Source organism: Atractosteus spatula, chromosome 2, assembly GCF_055471065.1.
Source record: "Atractosteus spatula isolate fAtrSpa1 chromosome 2, fAtrSpa1.hap1, whole genome shotgun sequence".
Lineage (NCBI taxonomy): Eukaryota > Metazoa > Chordata > Actinopteri > Semionotiformes > Lepisosteidae > Atractosteus > Atractosteus spatula.
In genome coordinates this window covers 29,450,744-29,467,144 of record NC_142707.1, presented here as the reverse complement: position 1 = coordinate 29,467,144, position 16,401 = coordinate 29,450,744, and the positions used below count along the sequence as shown (strand labels likewise).

Here is a 16,401-nt window from a genome sequence, read left to right as displayed (position 1 = left end):
CAATGAAAGATTTACAGCTTTTAATTCCCACTCCTGAAACCTTTAAAGGTAATCTATTTATTATGTTTTTGGAAGTGGGCTGTTTGCACGATTTTGATCAATCACCAGAAAGGTCATTAAGCTACCTTATCCCGTTTGTGACAGTGTGCCGCGCCTTGGTAATATTTTGCTATAAAGCTGTCAGTTTCTCATGCGTTGGGCAAATGGGATTTGTTTTTCTGTTTAACAGATGGAGTGCTTTGCTGATATTTTCTGTCACACTGATTTGGTGTTTATTAGAATCATAATAAGTTCATAAAAACTGTGGCAAGTGTTGACATTGCCATCAAAACTAATTTAGTATTATTTTTTGCCTTTGTTACAAGTGCCAATATACCTCTAAAGGAATAAGTGTAAGTGTTTTTCTAAACTCAGTCTATATTGTTTTATTGCTTATGGCAATCATTTTTTTCATTGGCAAAATTAGGTTTTCATTTCAATTGATGACACACATTACTGCTTTAGATGGTTGGTGTATGTTATGTTTTTTTTTTTCTCAAGAATCCTTTCAAAGTTAAAATAATCCCAAAAGGCACTTTGTAGCTTGAGTACATTCATTTCAGGTACAGAGGTGTGGAAAATGTTTAGAAAATCAAAAGATTGGATACTTATAGACCTATGGTTGTTGTACTGCTGTGTGTGTCACCATCAGAAAAAAAACCAATGATTATTGAGTTAAATACAGTAAATGGAAATAGAAGAAAGATCACTTTCCATGGAATTGTTTTTTACTCACCTTAGCTTTTTTGTATTTAAGTGAACACTTTTCTATGATTGAAAAGCTTTTCATAGTTGAACAGACCCAACATTTTAATCTACCTTTGACAATAAGCTTGGAGCCTGGCCTTGCACTTTTGTTTCTTCTTCTTTGGGCGGACTGAAGTTGTGCCAAGAGAGAGGCCTCAGGAAGTGGGAGTGTGCTTGGTTCGTGAGCTGGGGTAGAGGAGGGGTGAGGGAGGATGCTGATTAAAATAATAAACAGCTGCTGGAAATAGAAGGATTACAGCACATATACCCTGATGCAACGGTGAACCAGCAGAAAGCAACAGTTTCTAATCAGCATGGACACTGAGGATATCTGACAATGATGGAAGTGATATGCGGGCCGACACACTGGAAACGGAGCTTCCCCGGGTCATTCCTGCAAATGTCAGCTTCAGCTTTCACTGCAGCAGCACGTGCCTGTGGGCACCTGGACCGGGATTCTCATCCAGCTCCTGTGTGATCTCTCGCGTTCTTCTCGGTCTCAAGCGTTCACTTCTGTTGGAGTTACACACCTTGGAGTGTTAGCTTTTTTTTAAGTTTTTTTCCCCCCTGAAGGACTCCTTCATGGGATACTGTTTTCTTTCTGTGAATGCTGAGTGAACTTGAACCATGTGCTCTTCGTCCCCCACTCCCCCACCCCCCCTCCCCAAACTCTGTTGCCTGGACAGAGGTCTTTTTGTACATGTAATTGAGAACAAACGCTGGAGCTGAGGCCCAGGAGTAAATATTTTGCGAGCGCTTGAGTCTGCAGGTCATTAGAGAGGTGAAGGAGACAGGATCCTGAGCTTGCTGACGGTACGGAGAGCAAGATGTCACCGGGTTAACCGCACACCAGCTCTTGGCTCAAGGACTTTTCTTTAGCCTGTAGCATTTTGGGAAGCTGACATTTTGTACAAAAATGAAAAGATGCTGTTACTATGCAGCCGGGTCAGGCGAAAACACAACTGTGGTGCTGATGGAAGATGTCTGCTCTGGACACGAGGGAGGACATGCTTTAAAGTGGAGAACACTTGGCCGAGAATGGAGCATCTCTAACTCAAAGATGTAGTCTGTAGAGGAGTCCAGTCCCCAACAATGATTGGCTTGCACTTCAGCTTGCAGGAGTTGCTAAGGAAATTTGAACAGGTATACTTGAATGAAGAGAAAATCCCGTTTTTAACTACATTTGTGCCTGTAGTAAGAATTGTAGACAACTAAATATAACTCCACTGTTACTTTAAAGTGGACAGAATGAATTTATAGTTTGTTCTGAAATATATTAAGCAGTATTATATTGAAATAAAAAGTCGTTTAGATTTCTGGCTTTGTTCAACTCAATTGTAGATTGCAGATTGTCACATGCAGAAAGGTCAGCTCTCCTTGTCTGTTATGTGCATTATTTATATTTTTATTAAGGTTCTTATTCTTATCATTTTGAAATGCCACTTTTAAGCTAAAACTAATTTATGGCAGTGGTGTTATTAAAAATAAAAAAACTTTAAATCATGAAATAGATCAAAATTTTATTACATTATAAAATGCATTAAATTGCCTTTTGCAGTATATTTATGTTGTGCTAGATTAACTCCTTCACTGCTCATACTGTTTTAATTCCTAAAGCATCTGATGTGAGACAGTCTACATTACGATAAATGCTTACTGCTGTGCTCCTGATGGAACTAAGATATTTTTTAAATAAGAATTTTTGAAAAATGAGTATTTTCAACTGCCCTGTTGGTATGTGATTATATATACTGTATATATTTTAATTTGCTGTAAAATAGCAGACTAAATTTAAGAGAAAGTCAAGTCGTTTTTGAGGTTTCTTGATGTGAGTGTGAATGATAGGAGAACGAGCTTGCAGCAGTGAGGCAGCATGGTGTTACATGAGGTCTGTCAGAACTTCCATAATTATAGCATCTTTAAAAGTTTATTTTTTGTTTTCTTCTTCCTCACTGATGATTTTGAATTATTCACAGTAGTGCTGCTCTGGAGGTCTCAGAACTCTTATCTGCATTACTACACTTGTCACCAAGAATGTTTTACGTCAACTTTCCATTTCTTTTTGTGATTGAAATGGAGAAATATTTTGAGAAGAATATTTCCCACACATATCTTTAAAATCTTAAAATTATAAAGCCCTGCTTATTACTTTTAAATTGAATGTCACTAGACAGTTCTATTATTGGAAAAGTGGAAAGTTGTGTACTACTGGTAAGAGTTCCCCTGTTTTCTCCAGATGTACTGTATTTGCTCTCTTAGTTTTATTTGCTGGTATCATTGCATCTGAGCATATGTCTATACTTACTTACATCCCATCTTGGTTTTATAATTCAAAAATAATACTTTGAAACTGTACATATTTGCTTAATTTAAAATTAATCCCATTTTAAAGATTTTTTCCTTACTCGAGTTGTGCTGTTTTTTCTATAATGTGAATTTTAGAAAGATGTCTGAGGATACCTAGAAAAACAGTGTCCTTCTGCCAGAAGAGACTGCAGAAATATATTTCTTCCCTAAAGTTTTACAGAAACAGCTTTTGCTCAAAAAGATTGTTAAAACAAGGTTCTGGGTCTGTTGTTGTACTCATTTGAAGAAGGTACAAACCTCTCTTCATTGCTTACAAACCTTAAGCTAGTTCTTTTAAGGTTAAGAAACATACTAATGCAAAATGTCCGATTGTTTTTTCAGCTCAGTATTGTCTAAGTCTTCCTGGGCAAGGGATAATATCCACTCTAATTTAGAAGCCAGATAATTAATGAATTTAGCTACTTTTGCATTTATATAAAAAGTGTTTTTTACTATATCCCATATTTCCTTGTAATTATGGGTTTTAATTTTTATTTTGTATCTGATGAGCATGAAAAAAGATGGCTTTAATGGCTTTAATTTATGTGAGTGTTGATACTTAAGGTTAAAAGAAATCTTAATTGAACAGACTTCTGTTTCTTGAAAGAAAGTAAATGCTATAGATTTAGATTTGACCACGTACCACGTATTTTTCTCATGTAAAAACAGTATGTATTCTATGGTGGAAGGTCATGCAGTATTTCTATAATTGTAGATAAAATAAGAATGAAAAGGCATTGTTGAAAGTATACTTTAAGTAAAATATTGGTTTCTGTAAATATTGTATCTCTTATAAATGGTAGTACTTTTGTAGTAATAGGAGTAGTACTGAGTTATGTACTTTATCTGCACTGACAAGCATAAAACAGTAAATGACAGTACTTAAGTGTATATTTTATCAATAAACATTAGATTAGGGACAATGTACTTTGTTATTAATTTGTTTTTGTTTTATTTCACTATAGCAGCAGGAGTACAGCTTCTCACAGTAGCAGATGTGGCTGAAACATAACTTGAACCACTCAGTAGTTAATTGCAGACACATGTTTAGCCTCCTGTAGAATTTTCCAGATAATAAATCGCAAAGGGACAATAGATGAGATTGTCAGATTCATTACTTTTAAAAAGTGAATTGGATAAATTTTTACTGTAAGTTTACAAAGCGATACAGTATAAGTCTTTCTAAAAAAAAGTTGGATTTTAAGAAGATTAAAATACAGCTAAGCATAGTGCTAGAAGTTGAATAGAAAACTCTCACTTTTTGTCGTAATTCTGTCGTATTACGACAATACGACAGCTTTGTCGTAATACGCTGCCCAGTTGAGCAAATCTTAGAAGAAGCAGACTGTTTTTTGTAAGTAAATTGTTAAGAATTATATGACGTAATTAAAAGAATACCTACACATCTGCCAGTTTTCACTACAGTGTAGGACATAGGCTTTCCTATGAAATTATTTTTCCAGGAGGGGGTGGTGTTTAACAAAGCACTTTCTGAATGAACTGGAAGAGGCCCAGTTTAATTTCCCCCCTCACACACACTCTCTGCCAGTGCCAAGTTTCTAAGGAGGGTCTGTTCTTCTGGTCGCTTTCCACTGCATGAAACTCTGCTCTCCCAACACTTGTACCTGGGCTGAGTGTGTACCTTTGGAAGATCTGCTCTTGAAATGAATCCTGCTCTCTGGCTGCTTGCTGCAGTGGGGGGAAAGGTTGGCCCTTTTTCCATGTGGAGGCTGGGTGTGTCTCCATGTGGAAACAAGTGTTTTTCCTCCATGAGTTTCTCTTCTTCGGTCTTCAATCTCACTTTTGCATTTTGCATCTAAACTAGCTTTGGAGAACTGTGTGGGTTTTATCTGAACATAAAGATCATTTTTGTGTTTCTGAAATTTCTTCAGTTAAAATTTCTGATTATTACTAAAACCCTGTACAGTAGCTTTAAATACTGTAGGCACATAACACAATCTTTAGCGCTTATTCATTCTGTACCTCAGGGTTCGCGCATGTTTTGTCTTTCAGTTTATGTATTCACTAAAACATTTTTAATGAACCTGACAATCACAGTGACAGGTTATATATATTTTTGTCCATTTTAAGTAGTGAGCTCCTGGGAGACAGATAAGTATCACAAATTATGAACAATTTGGTACTATAAATAAACTGCTTGACAGGAGACTTTTTCCCTTCTTCTGTCAGCAGCCTTTCAGAGCTAGGTTTCAATGATTTAACTAGGTCTCTTGTATCATGTGCTGCACCTCTTGAGAAACATGAGTTAGCTGCATTCTTACAAACTTTCTGAGAAACTCTTCCCAGACTAAGGCTAAAGATCCCAGTATGCTTTAGAAAATGTTTTGTGACTAAGGTGTCCATCCATCTTTTACAAATGCTTTGAACAAAACAGGGTCATGGGGGAGCAGGAGACTATCCCAGAAAGAACAGGAGCAAGGCAGGATATACCCCAGATGGGACACCAGTCCACGGCACACACAGACACAAACACACACGCACCAGAGTCGATTTTCCCAGAATCCAATTAACCTACCTGTGCATTTTTGGACTTTGGGAGGAAACCGGAATACCTAGAGGAAACCCACACTAACACAGGGAGAATATATAGACTCCAAGCAGATAGCACCCCAGGTCCAGAATTGAACCCAAGTGCTGTAAGGCAGCAATTCTAACCACTGTGCTACCATGCTGCCCCTCAAAAAATGTCCCATCTATAAGCACAGGTGAAAGAAATGCATACAGATGTCTATTTAATGGCCATGAAGGAATGTTCATGTATAGGTTTAAAGGCATTAAACCTTTTTTTTAAATTTAATAACCTTTTATTTGCTTACATCTGCTTCCTTTTGTGCTAAGATCTGATATCCTTTTTCCTCTCAGGATATTCAAGCTGAGATTGACGCTCACAATGACATCTTCAAGAGCATTGATGGCAACAGACAGAAAATGGCCAGGGCGCTGGGCAGCTCCGAGGAGGCTGTGTTTCTGCAGCAGCGACTGGATGACATGAACCAGCGTTGGACTGAACTGAAGGCAAAGTCTGCCAACATCAGGTAAACCTACAGTGAACACTGGGAACTTCCTGTTCTACAGGTGCCCACTGACCTCCAGATGACCTCCCAGTACGAAATCCTTCCCAGTGAGGACAGCCAAACTGATGGGCAGACAATTGAAGTGAGACGCCACAATAAAAAATAAACGAACCCATTGGTCACAACACATAGGGCTTAAAGACGCAAAAATTAGAGCGTGTTTTACCATATTGTAATAATATTTTTCAGTTTGAAATTTTGTCTTGGTAAATAAATGTTTCCCCTAGATGCATTTAATTACATTAGCTTAGTTTTTCTTACATAGACACCATTGTATACAAATTCCCATGCAATTATAATTATAGAGTACAGCTCCTGTTATATTTTTAGGATTTGTTGTCTAGTGCCCATTATATTGCATAATTAGAATAAATGGGAGCTGCTGAAAGGGGTTGTTAACCCCATCTCTCCAAATTTTGTAATACCCGTATGCAAAATGTGCAGTTTCTGAGCCTGATCAACTAATATCCACATACCTTTGATCTTATCCATTTAACCCTTTTGCACTCAATATATAATTACTTTTATTGTAGTTACATAAGCATAATGCTTTAAGCTAATGATCTACTAATCTAGAAAATAGGTATGTTTTTTTGTGTTGATTTTTTGTTTTTTGTTTGTATAGATAAGTAGTTGAATCCTTTGTATTACTATTGCTTATTATTTTGCAAATGATAATACAACGATGAAGGGGTTACTGAATTTAAAAAAAAATTCCATTTACTGTAACATTACAAAATACTTTCATACCTCCAGCACTGAATTACAGCTCCCACCTGAGGTGATATGTCAGCAAGCCCTGCGAAGAGATCAGGCAGAGAAGCGAGAAAAGGCTTTACCAGTTGAATTACCAGTTGAACCTGAGGATAACCAGATTGCGGAAGCCCAAGGCAAAATTTAGTCAGTGCACTGAGGTTCATACCCCTCCCCTTATAAAGAGTTTCTTGGGATTTTTAGTGATTAGATAGTTTGGACTTCAGTTTAACATCTCATCTGAAGGATGATACTTCCTAAAGCGCAGTTTCCCCATCATCAAACCAGAGCATTAGTTTGGAACCTTCTTGACCAAGAAGAGAGTGTTACTTGCAACACTTAAAACAAATCCATGGTTTTCCTTGGAGTCTTCCTTCCAGGTACTGCTGCAGGATTCTAATTAGATCAGATTACACTGAATACAGGTCACAATTTCGACTACAGTAATTTTCTGTCATCTTTAGGGTACAAGTAGTAAACCATATAGTTTTTGTAAGGTAGTTCATTATTTAAAAACAATCACTTTTGTGATTTTCTTGACAATTTTGGATAGCTTTCAAGTGATTGGTCAAAATAGTCATGTGACCACATGCATTTAATTCCGGGTTGCGCAATCAAGAGAAGATGGCAGCATCAGAGCTGCACAAAAAAGGGTAGGTTCTGCTTATTATTTGATTATCTCTTCACAATTATTTACATTCAACATTTAAAGTGTCCTTTATTAAAATATAGCATTATTTAGCTTGTAAATTGTTTGTTTTTTGCTATTTGGTCAAACATCTTGGCGGCAACAATTGTGACCACTAGTATAATGTAGGGAAAGTAGTTTTATTGAGTATTTTATGGATTTTTTTCCCCTCTCTTTGTTAGACTGACCTTGAGTCAAGTACTTGACATGCTTGACCTCAGTGAGCCCCAGTCAGCTGTTTGTAATATTGCAGTTATTCCCCAGTCTGAAACATCTGCTCTAAAAATGTGATTGTGATAGTGATGGATCTGATATGGACTACACTGGTGACACAGCTCACCTGCCAGCAAGAATTCTGAATTCAAATGCTTTAATGTTTGACATGGAGGATGATGAGGCCCTAACAGAAGATGCAGCCTCATCAGCAATATCACAGCAGAGACAATGCCCCCACTGACCAAAGGCTCGGGAAAAAAGGCTACTCTTATAAATGGCAGTAGAAAGGATGCATTACAAACCAAAGAACAGGAAGATGCTCTTCAGAATGTGAAGATTAAGACAGAGTCTTTAAAAAAATACAAAATGCCAGTGAACAGCAACCTCCCTAGTTATGTCCAGTATGAGCCGACAGCTGCACAGTGTCTGAAACAGATGAAACCAGACCCTGCCGATGTTTTCCTAAAGCTCTACCCTCTGTTCTTGAGAATTGAAATGTCTAACCTATACTCTGTCCAAAAAAAGGGAAAGCCACTCAATTTAAATATGAATGAGCATCTTAGCTTTTATGGAGTTCTTCTTACCTCTGGTTACAACATAGTACCATGAAGACACGCTGTGGTCAGATGACGATGATGTCCAAAATGTAAGCATATGTAATGCCATATGTAGAAATCGCTTTGATTAGATTGTCTTCTATCCATTTAGTTGATGACACCATGGCCACTGATTACCCATTCTACAAAGTCAGGCCAATTTTCACAGAGCTTAACAATTCCTACAAGATCTGGCCATTCAGTGAATGGCTTTCTGTTGATGAAAGTATGATCCCTTACTATGTCGTAATGGATACAAACTATTCATCAAAGGGAAATCCTTCCATTATATATTCAAACTCTGGAGTCTTGCCTCATACACTGGTTACCATATGGAGCCGTATGCTGGAGCCTATACCCTCCTTCCAGAGACTGGATTAGGTCAGGGACCCAGTGTAGTTCTGGGTTTAGCTGAACAGGCTGGTGTTCCACCAGGTTGGAAACTCTCACATGACAACCTCTTCACATCACTGTCCCTTATAGATGAGATGACAAAACGTGGATATGGGTGTACTGGCACAATGTGGCAGAAGCGCTTGTACAGTGCTCCCTTCAAACCTTTGAAAGATTTTGAAAAAATGCCAAGAGGATCAGCATACATACTGACACAAAAAGAGAAACTCCTTGTAAGATGGAGTGACAACAGTGTTACCGTGGCCACTGATATTGAGAGAAAGTATACAGAAGTACTTGTAAGACGTTGGAATAAGGAACAGAGAGCATACGACCACCTCCAGCATCCAGCAAGCATCCAGACCTATAACCAGCATATGGGAGGTGTTGATCTCTAGGATCTACAGGTCTCCTGTTACCAAATCTCAATATGGCCCAAGCAGTGGTGGTGGCCCATGTTCTCCTGGTCCCTAAATTCTGCAGTGGTGAATAGCTGGATGCTCTACAGGGATCTTATAAACAGTATTATTGACCTTCTTCACTTTCAGCGCTCTGTAGCTCAGAGTATCCTGCATAAGTTTGGGTCCAAACCAAAAGGTCATGGAAGGCCATTCTCATTTTCGACCCCTGTGGTAGATTCAGCTAGGATGGATGGGATTGCACACTGGCCAGTGAACACAGGAAACCGCTTTCTTAGATGCCGTGTGATGGTCGCACAGACCTCTTCGTACTAAGTGCTTTTAGAAGTCTCATCATCACTAGATTCAAATACACTCAGTGAAATGCAGAAAATGCCCAGCTCGTGGGAAACATTTTTTGGTGGACTCTTACTGTTTTGGTCTGTTTTCAAAACGGATTATTTTAGATTATATTTGTTTAGAATATATTTAATTTATTATTATTATTTATTTTCTCTTATTATTTTTTACACTAATGATTATTTTCACAGGTAGCGTTAAAAAAATCTACATTGTTTTTATTTAATTTGTTCCTTTAAATCTATATTTAGGCTTCTCCTGTTTTGGAGAGGAAGTTATTTTAAGATGAATGACTTTGTAATTTGAAATTATTTGTTTTTCCAAGTAATTGTCACATTAATTTTAATCTGACATGATTTTCTACGGTTCGTTCAGTGTTTTAGAGTTATAATACGATAGTCAGATGAGTTTAAAATATATCACAAAATTGTGAGATATATTAAACTCAAAAGAATAATGTTAAGCTGCAAGGATGTTTTCGTTTTATGGCAATTCCAGGTCCTTGTTATTTGTTTAGCTCTTATGGTGGAGTCCCTGTATATTCCTGTTGGTCACAAAACTGTATATTTCTGTATAAAACTGTAAGCAAGTTCCCCTTGCTTTTTTCCAGAAATTTAAATGGGATGTTTAACATTGTACTCAATAGACTGAACTTTGTGTACTTGCATGTCTAAGAAAAAATTGAAAACAAATGGGTTAACAAAGTTCCAACTAACAGCAAATATTGCTGAATTTAGAATTTGATGCCGCAGATTAGAATGGTATTGTCAGCACTTCAGAAACATATCATGGCTTTGATGCTTGTTTTATGTTTAAGGAAGAGCTGAGACATTAAAATATTCACTTTTTGCTTGGATTCCTTCTTGATTTAAAGTAACCAGATGTATGATTAGGTGCATGTGACTGTCTGGTGCAGGGCTCATCTGGAGGCCAGTGCGGAGAAATGGACCAGACTGCTCACGCTGCTGGAAGAACTGTGGAGATGGCTCACTCTCAAAGACGAAGAGCTCACAAAGCAAATGCCAACAGGTGGAGATGTCCCCACCCTGCAGCAGCAACACAGCCACTGCACGGTGAGTGTAAGACGCTGTATTTCCTGAAAGATTGCTGTACAGCTTGTTACAATTTTCCTTTTGTTTTGTAATGACCCACGTGGTTTTCACATTCCGTCCAACCCAGCACTAACAAGTGACATTCTCACCGTGTTTTCTGCTTTTGGCTGTTAGATTTATAAAACAAAAGCACAAAAACACTGTGTTTGGATGTAATTTATTTGCTTTGATTAATGCCTTTTTAAAAAAAATCCTCTTGCTTTAATTTGTTGTGAATATTTACATGCATCCCTTTTTTATCTGTAAGGTGCAGTGAGCTGCTGTTCGTGTTCCTGTTTTATGGTTTACGTTTCCTCTCCTAGAACTGTCTTATGTTCTAAAGACAGCGCCTCTTTATACAAAAAATGAAGGCTTCAAGAAAATTCTTAATCCGTATATTAAGGAACAAAGTTGTTAAATTAAAAAATGGAGTACTTTTTTAGTTTAACAAAATTAAATCTTACCCAATTCACTAAATTTCTACCCCTTTAACTGTCAAAAAACAATGAATGGTTGTACTGCATGAGATTTATATGCAAGTGGTTCATAAAATAATGAATATGTTCAGCACCATAAATCTGCAGTTTTTATGGAGCATTTCCCTGTTTTTCTTAGTGCAACAGAACCAGTAGCACATAAAGTCTGGGTTTCAGCAGAAATGTCTCGGGCTTTACAATGTTTAAAGGATAGGAACACAAATTGTTCAAATGTCAGCAACGCAGGAGGAAAAAGGAAATTTGAAGAATGAGATCTTTGATAATTATGTTTTAAGCAGAAAATAAACTCAGTATGAACTCAGACAATAAAGGAAATGTGCGTTTAGCTGCCTTTCTGCTGTTCCCAGTTCTCAGAACAGAACATCCAGGTTAGCTCAGAATCTGCGTTTTGTTAATTGCTTTTGGGAATTGTGACACTAAACTCGCTGTATGCTGCTGGGATTCAGTGAAGCAGGGTGAGCCAAGGACCCCTTAGCTGGGTGGTGTGGATACAATACAAAAAAAACAAGACCTGATAATAGAGGTCGTACTTTTCTTTTGTTTACTTTATTAAGATTGGTTTGTATGTTGTGAAAACAATGTATGTCATATTATATTTTCAAATGTATCCTAAGACATTTCATTCTGTACAAATATGTCCTTATCATCTTAAGCCATTGTTAATCTATTCCTTAATGTATTAAATCTGTTTTTTTTTCCTGAAGGGATCCTAAGTAGAAAGTGCCTCTGGGGACTTTTTTCTGTGGAAGTCATCAATAGAATATTAATTATAATTATTTTCTAATGTTTATAGAATGCATCATAGTAATATGGTAATTCACACACAAGAGGCATTCTAATTCTTGTCACATCCAAGCAATGACCATTTGGAAGAATGGAAAGGAAAAAAGAGCAAATGCCATTATTTTTTTCCAGTAAATTATTACCTGGATACTCATGTAAACAACATAGGAATATTTGTGTTCCCTGCAAACTTACTGGGAGATAGACCTGCCACAATAAGTAATTTAATTGGGTGAGATGCTGTGTGCATTCTGCCTAGAGAATGAGTGCAGTGAATCGTTGCCTATTGATCCTCCTGACTATTGGCATGTCTTTATCCCAGCTGGAACCTGACACCATGCTTCTGCTTCACATGCCAGACAGGGTTGTACCAAGAGGGTTTTGAAACACATTTCTCCATCTGTGCCCATTTTTCATTTTATTGTCATGTCCCATACGAGCAGGATGCACACAAATGTGATTCCAAGTACACCAAAAAAAATGAGCTGAGTGATATGAAATATAACATTTTTCCTCTTATTTTTACCTGAAATGCATCTAAGTGATGGAAAAACATAAGCTTCTCTCATCCTTCCATAGCTGTACCTTAGGTACAATAAATTTAGATCTCTGCCTTTCACCAAAGGGCCATGTTTGAAACCTTTCTCTTTATAAAATGTCAGAATTCAATGTAAATCCTCCTTAAACTAAAGCTAATTACTAAGTCAACCCATTTCAGAGTTAAGAATCCCCTTTTCTGCATGATATCCAGTATCTTAACAGTATTAGAATGAAAAGAAATTGCCACCTCTTGTAATTCTTTCTACATAGCTAGTAACCTCAGTCATGTTTTAGTTTATGGAAAATAATTGTAAAATTACACTTTATAAATGGATAATACAGCTGTTAAATAGTTTACTAAGCAATCCTGGTACTGGACAGTACTGTGGTGAGAAACCTCCAGTTAAAATCCAGTTACTGCTGCAAATTATGTTCATGGACCAGTAGGTGACACTCTTCCTCAGTCGATCTTTGCCCCACTATGCTGAACAAGGACACTGTTCAGTAGGACGTTGTCTTTTGGATGAGATGTTAAACCAAAGTCCTCACTAAATGGTCATCCAAAATCCTGTAGCACGTTCTGAAAGAGTTGGCGTGTTAACCTCAGTCTCTGGCTAATTTCCATTCTGGGCTTGTACTGTCTGGCCTCTCTATATTTCTCTCTTAGCTCAACTAAAGTAATTTCACAAGATTTCGGATCATCTTGGAGATGTGAACCTAATCATTTATTGTTCTTGTTGATAACGTGAGGTTAGGAGTGTTAATAATAATAATAATTGCTTACACTTATATAGCGCTTTTCTGAACACTCTACTCAAAGCGCTTTACAGGTAATGGGGACTCCCCTCCACCACCACCAATCTGCAGCATCCACCTGGATGATGCGACGGCAGCCATAGTGTGCCAGAACGCTCACCACACATCAGCTATCAGTGGGGAGGAGAGCAGAGTAATGTAGCCAATTCATAGAGGGGGATTATTAGGAGGCCATGATTGGTAAGGGCCGATGGGAAATTTGGCCAGTTACACCCCTACTCTTTTCGAGAGACGCCCTGGGATTTTTAATGACCACAGAGAGTCAGGACCTCGGTTTTATGTCTCATCTGAAGGACAGCGCCTGTTTACAGTATAGTGTCCCCGTCACTATACTGGGGCATTAGGACCCACATGGACTGCAGGGTGAGCGCCCCCTGCTGGCCCCACTAACACCTCTTCCAGCAACAACCTTAGTTTTTCCCAGGAGGTCTCCCATCCAGGTACTGACCAGGCTCACACCCGCTTAGCTTCAGTGGGTTGCCAGTTGTGAGTTGCAGGGTGATATGGCTGCTGGCCATGTTGTGTTGTTCAGTGATAGAATGTCTGTTGGGTTCCATCACATTTATGTCACTATTTGTATTTTTAAATGATAAATTCAGTATACAAAACACTTTTCAGAATAGAATTAGCAACATGTAATCTAAATTGTTAACGTGTCTTCAGCAAGTGCTTCATATGCTGAATAAGAATAATCAGTTTGTTGGAATATGGAGATTAATTAGAAAACTAATAAATACATTTGTCAAACTGTAACTGTTTTCTTAAAATGGTATAGAATGCAATTCAAGCCAATTGCATGTTTATAATACATCTCTACAAAAGAATATGTATACAATAGATACATATTTTCAAAGAACTTTATAATGACTTAATTCTTAGCATTTAGACAAGAAACTAGTACTGTATGTGTACGGCTAGGTAGTATCCATATTAATTTACATACAAAAAGGAAAAGTGTTAGGAAACTTCAATATAGAAGATACAGATTTTTCAATGTTTCTTTTTCATCACGGTTTACAATGCAATGCATAATCAATTAAGTTTAGTGTCATTTTGTTAACATATCAAAAAGCACAGTTTAATTGGATTTTCCATAGAGTCCAGGGTTGAGCTGTCTTGAGACCTTGTATTTATTGCTAAATTATACCTGTGGTCAATAAGGTAACTCAATGGAAAATTCAAATGACTTTGGTGAACATTGATTGATAGCATTCATATATCATATCAAATCAAACGTGATATCAAAGATATCAAACGTGAGAGGGAAAAAGACAGGCCGATAGGAGTTGACTTTGGTTGCCGGAGTATCATTTCAAAGGTGTGCTTTATCTTTGTCTTCTCCATCAGCTTTCTAGTCAAGAAGAATTCTCCCTAGAGCTTTCAAATTTCTTCCAGTTCTCTAACGTTTGTAACTTCCTTAAAATGCAAATAATGAGACCTACTTAAAAATGAAAGGGTAAGCTTGATACAACTCTAGGCCTTCTGAATGGATTGTCTCTGAGTTTGCAATCAGAATTCTCAGGGTTCTTTGTAGCACAAAATCCAAAATCTTTTGAACAGGTCATGGTTTATGGACATTGGAAATAATAATATTAGAGAAAGTCCTTGTCAGCTCTAAAGTCTTGGAGTCTCCCATCATTTTCACATTATGCAGATGCAGGCAGGCGCCTGGAACTCTACACCTAGCTTTCAGCTAAAAGTTTCACTTCTACTGAACTGGAAAAAAATATTCTGTGCATGTGGAGTAATTTGCACAAATACTTGTTTTTAGCCTCTTTCATGTAGAGTGTTACGAAGATTTATAATTGGTAAGGTTAGAAGTTGGTTGTCTAGTCAGAAAAGAATCACAGTGCAAAGATGATATCAAATTGGTTTTTATATTATTAACTTAATTAAGATGAACTGTGTGATCCAAGTCTTTGGTTGATATGTCTTATTTTTTCTCAATCCTGTTAATATAGAGAATAATCATCTTCTAGTTTTTTGTGATTTTTTTTGTACTTTCAAGAAGCCAATACAGAATGTTGGTCTTGACAGAGCAGAAAAGGACCAAAATTCGAGCTGTTTGATTTGAATGCCACTTAATAAAGTGTTTTAATTAGAACAAGAATCATTTATTCTAGTCCTCGAGATTACTGAATTTGCATTAATGCATGCATTCTTAAGACTTTCAATTAGTTATCCGTGTGCATACACTTGCTATTTCTGCTCCACGATAATGCAGAGTTTTCAACATTCACAAAAGAAATAATCAATATACCTGATAAATACCCACTATTTATTTTCAAGTTGTCAATATTTAAAGTGCTCATTTATCACCTGTTACTTTGCAGATAAAAATGTGTAGTAGTCTGCAATAATTGCTGGTCTCCAGCACATGCAGAGGCAACAGGCAAATACTACTTTTTAAAATGTAAAAGTTGAATGATTTTATTTTTTTCATTTACCAGTATACAGTTAAAAAACATTCTTTATTTATTCTTTATTAGTTATTAGATAAGCCTTTTTTATTCTTTATTAGATATGCTATTCACCTTGATTGTTAATGTTAAAACCTGTTCTGAAACATTTGTAAGCCTCAATCCCACCTGTGTCTGCAAATCATTAATGAATAAGAATGGTTTTGAAAGCTGGGTTAATAACCATTTCAAACCAAATTGAAGTTTTTCTGCTCACTTTTTTGGAAATTACATATGTAAAGGAGATTTGTGAGTGTGGTGTTAAAATAAATCAGTATGTTCAATTAATGGGTCAATAAGATTTATTAAATAAAAGCTCAGTTTGAATAAAAGCCAGAAGAGACAAAGGTAGTGCAGCCTCACGAGAGGGGAGAAGTATTGTGCTTCTTTAGAGAGTACATAGTGAGAGACAAATCAGGACACACCTTTGCAACAAACAAAAGGAATCATCCCACAATTGCAAAAAAAGCTATTTGAGCTGAAGTTACATACTTATGTATTTTGCTTTTGGTAATAATAACTTTAGGCTATAATCACAACTGATTTCCCAGAATTCAGGAACAAATCTTACACTAGTTATTCAT

General features: G+C 37.0%; 1 protein-coding gene across 6 annotated transcripts in view; it reads left to right on the top strand.

Moving 5' to 3' along the window:
* utrn (utrophin) overlaps positions 1 to 16,401 on the top strand; it is a 301,041-nt gene that overhangs the window by 176,149 nt on the left and 108,491 nt on the right. For all 6 annotated transcript variants that reach the window (XR_016093863.1, XM_088929485.1, XM_088929492.1 and 3 more), the window contains exons 56-57: positions 6,016 to 6,188; positions 10,548 to 10,704. Coding sequence is in view for 5 of the 6 variants with exons in the window: in XM_088929485.1 (XP_088785611.1) it covers positions 6,016 to 6,188; positions 10,548 to 10,704 (330 nt within the window). In the remaining variant the exon portion in view is untranslated. The remainder of the gene's footprint in view (positions 1 to 6,015; positions 6,189 to 10,547; positions 10,705 to 16,401) is intronic.